A 2,672-nucleotide genomic window follows, 5' to 3' on the forward strand; every position below is an offset into this window, starting at 1 on the left:
AAGGCTGTATATCCGGTTTTCATAAATTGTTCTTGGAGGCCCAATTATCATCCCTGTCCATCTTGTAAGTGTCATGTCTTCGTCATCTTCTAGACCCCAGCTAACTGTGCCATCTCCTACTCCTTTCTGGCCTTCTTCGAGTTCTTCCAACAGTCGAAAATTGCGAGGGACTTTTACTCCCGAGCCCGTGGTGGCTGCCATCTTGCGTCGCTCTCTTTCCTTTTTTTTTAAGTAGTTAAACCAAACTATTGTTCGATCTTAAAAAGACTTCGGGCATATTTTTGTTAAGATTTAAAGATGATTCAGGGCAATAGAAACAGAGTTTCATTCACCTTTTATGATTCCAGAAAGTCTATGATTCAGGAGAATTTGAAATTTTATTCTATATTTTTCCATTCTATCAGGATTCTTCTATGGAATTTTTTATCAAAATGGTTATGAATGGTAGCCGGGCACAACATCCAGTTCTACTGGTCTCATGACAAATGAAATAGTTGTTCATGGTGACAATTAACCATACATTCCATATCCTCCTCATATGTTTGACACTGATTCTTCCTCTATCATTCCAGCTGAACAGAGATTAATTGCTATGCCTTGGATTGCCACTTGCAAGTTTTAAAGCATTACACAACAAAGTAGAATTTAGAACAGAAGCACTAAACATGCTATTAGAACAATTTATTGGAATTTTTCATGAAACAATTCCCCTAAACCTCCAAACAAAGGAACCAAATTCTGTTTGGTTTTGGGTTGCATATAAGCAGCCTCAGCAGCGTCTCTCTTTTTTTAATTGCCATTGTTATAAATAAATCTGTCACACAGCTTTTATCAATCCAACTCTTTACAGGTGTACAACTTCTGACAACAATTTCACCAATAAGGTGTGCAACTCTACCTTTAATCTAGTGAGTTTTCCATTACAGTTAATGCTAATTTCCTTCCTCCTACCCTTGGTAACCACTAATAAATGTGGGTCTCTATACATTTGCCCTTTCTTGTCCCCTTATATATGTGAAATGCAACAGTATCTGTCTTTCTGTGATTGACTTATTTCACTCCATACAATGCCATCAAGCTCTATCCATGCTGTAGCGTGTTATCTAGCCTTCATTTCTCTTTCTGGCTGAGTAGTGTTCCATTGTTTGTATGTACTATATTTTGTTTATCTATTCATCTATTGATGTGCATTTACATTGTTTCCACCTTGTGAATATTGAGAATAGGGCTGCAATGAACATTGATGTACAAGTCTCCTTTGGAGTTTCTGCATTCAAGTATTTGGTGATATATACCTATATGTGTCATTGTTAGGTCATGCTAGTTCTAATTTAATTTTTAGAGGAACTTCCAAGCTGTTTTCTACAGTGGTTATGCCATTTTGCATTTCTAGCAGTTATGGATAAGGGGTGTATTATCCCCATATCCTTGCTAACATTTGTTATATTCCATTTTTATTTTGTTTGTTTTTATCTTAACCATCCTAGTGTGAGTGTAATGATCTCCTATTGTGGTTTTGATTTGCATTTATCTGTTGGCTTATGACTCTGAGCTTCTTTTCACATGTTTGGTGGAAATAAATGTTTATTTTGAGTAGTCAAGCCACTTATGCTGAACTGCAGAAGTCAGATAGGGCTCCTTGTTGAATTACCTAACATAATTTTATTTTAATATATAATATAGTTTTCTTAAAGTTTTATAACCATACTTTGGACCTTGCTGCAGAACCAAACTAAGTACAATGGATGAATAGAGATGAAATGGGAAATACTGGAGCAGGGAAATAAATATGATAATGGGAGAAAGGTGGAAGGTGAAAGGCTTGAAGCAAAACTTGTTGTTGTTAAGTGCTGTCAAGTAGATTTTGACCCATAGCAACCATGTAGTATAGGATTTCCAAGGAACAGCTGGTGAGTTTCAACTGCCAACCTTGCAGTTCAAACAGCTTTGTAGTCTGGTGCACTAACCCACAATGCAAAACCTTAAGCAATGTCATATATATGTTCAAAAAGTTTGTGGAAATTTTTCATTTTATATATATATATATATATATATTTAAGCTTTTATTGTGAATTGAGCCATAGTTTACATGGCAGAACATAGGTTTGCATTCAAGCTATCATATTTTCTTTCATTGCAATGATTACAATGCCCTCAATACATCATCAGTTAACAGTATTTGCTTCTATGCCCTTTTGTTTTTATTTTATACACAAAAGCACACCAGAATATATAATTGTTTAAACTAATAAAGGGTACATTCTGCAAGGCAGCCTCCTGGCCATACTCACACAGCCTTTCTCTTTTCATGAGTCTAGAGCCCTCAGCTATTCCATGCCATCCATCATCTCTGCCTTCATCTCTGACGTCACTGCTTCTCTGGTTAAGGTTATCTTTTAATTCCAATTTTCCATGAGATTTTTTGACGCTCATCATAAATACATATTTTTTGTAGTCCAACAGATGTGTATATTTATTGTTGTTGTTGTTAAGTACTGTGGAGACCGTTCCAACTCATAGTGACCCTGCACAGGGTTTCTGAAGCTGTAAATCTTTATGGAAGCAGAAAATGTCATCTTTCTCCCATGGAATGGCTAGTAGTTTCGAATTGCTGACCTTGAGGTTATCAGCCTGAATCATAACCACTATGCTACCAGAGCTCCATATATATA

The 2,672-nt window shown here is 36.0% G+C and overlaps 1 protein-coding gene across 1 annotated transcript in view; it reads right to left on the reverse strand.

Annotated features, from left to right (window-relative positions):
* LOC102819437 (ubiquitin-conjugating enzyme E2 variant 1-like) overlaps window positions 1-201 on the reverse strand; it is a 3,864-nt gene extending 3,663 nt beyond the window's left edge. Inside the window, exon 1 of the mRNA XM_006834596.1 lies at window positions 6-201. Coding sequence (XP_006834659.1) covers window positions 6-201 — 196 coding nt within the window. The remainder of the gene's footprint in view (window positions 1-5) is intronic.
* Window positions 202-2,672: the final 2,471 nt, after the last annotated feature.

The sequence above is a fragment of the Chrysochloris asiatica genome, unplaced genomic scaffold (assembly GCF_000296735.1).
Source record: "Chrysochloris asiatica unplaced genomic scaffold, ChrAsi1.0 scaffold00012, whole genome shotgun sequence".
In the NCBI taxonomy this organism is placed as follows: Eukaryota; Metazoa; Chordata; class Mammalia; order Afrosoricida; family Chrysochloridae; genus Chrysochloris; species Chrysochloris asiatica.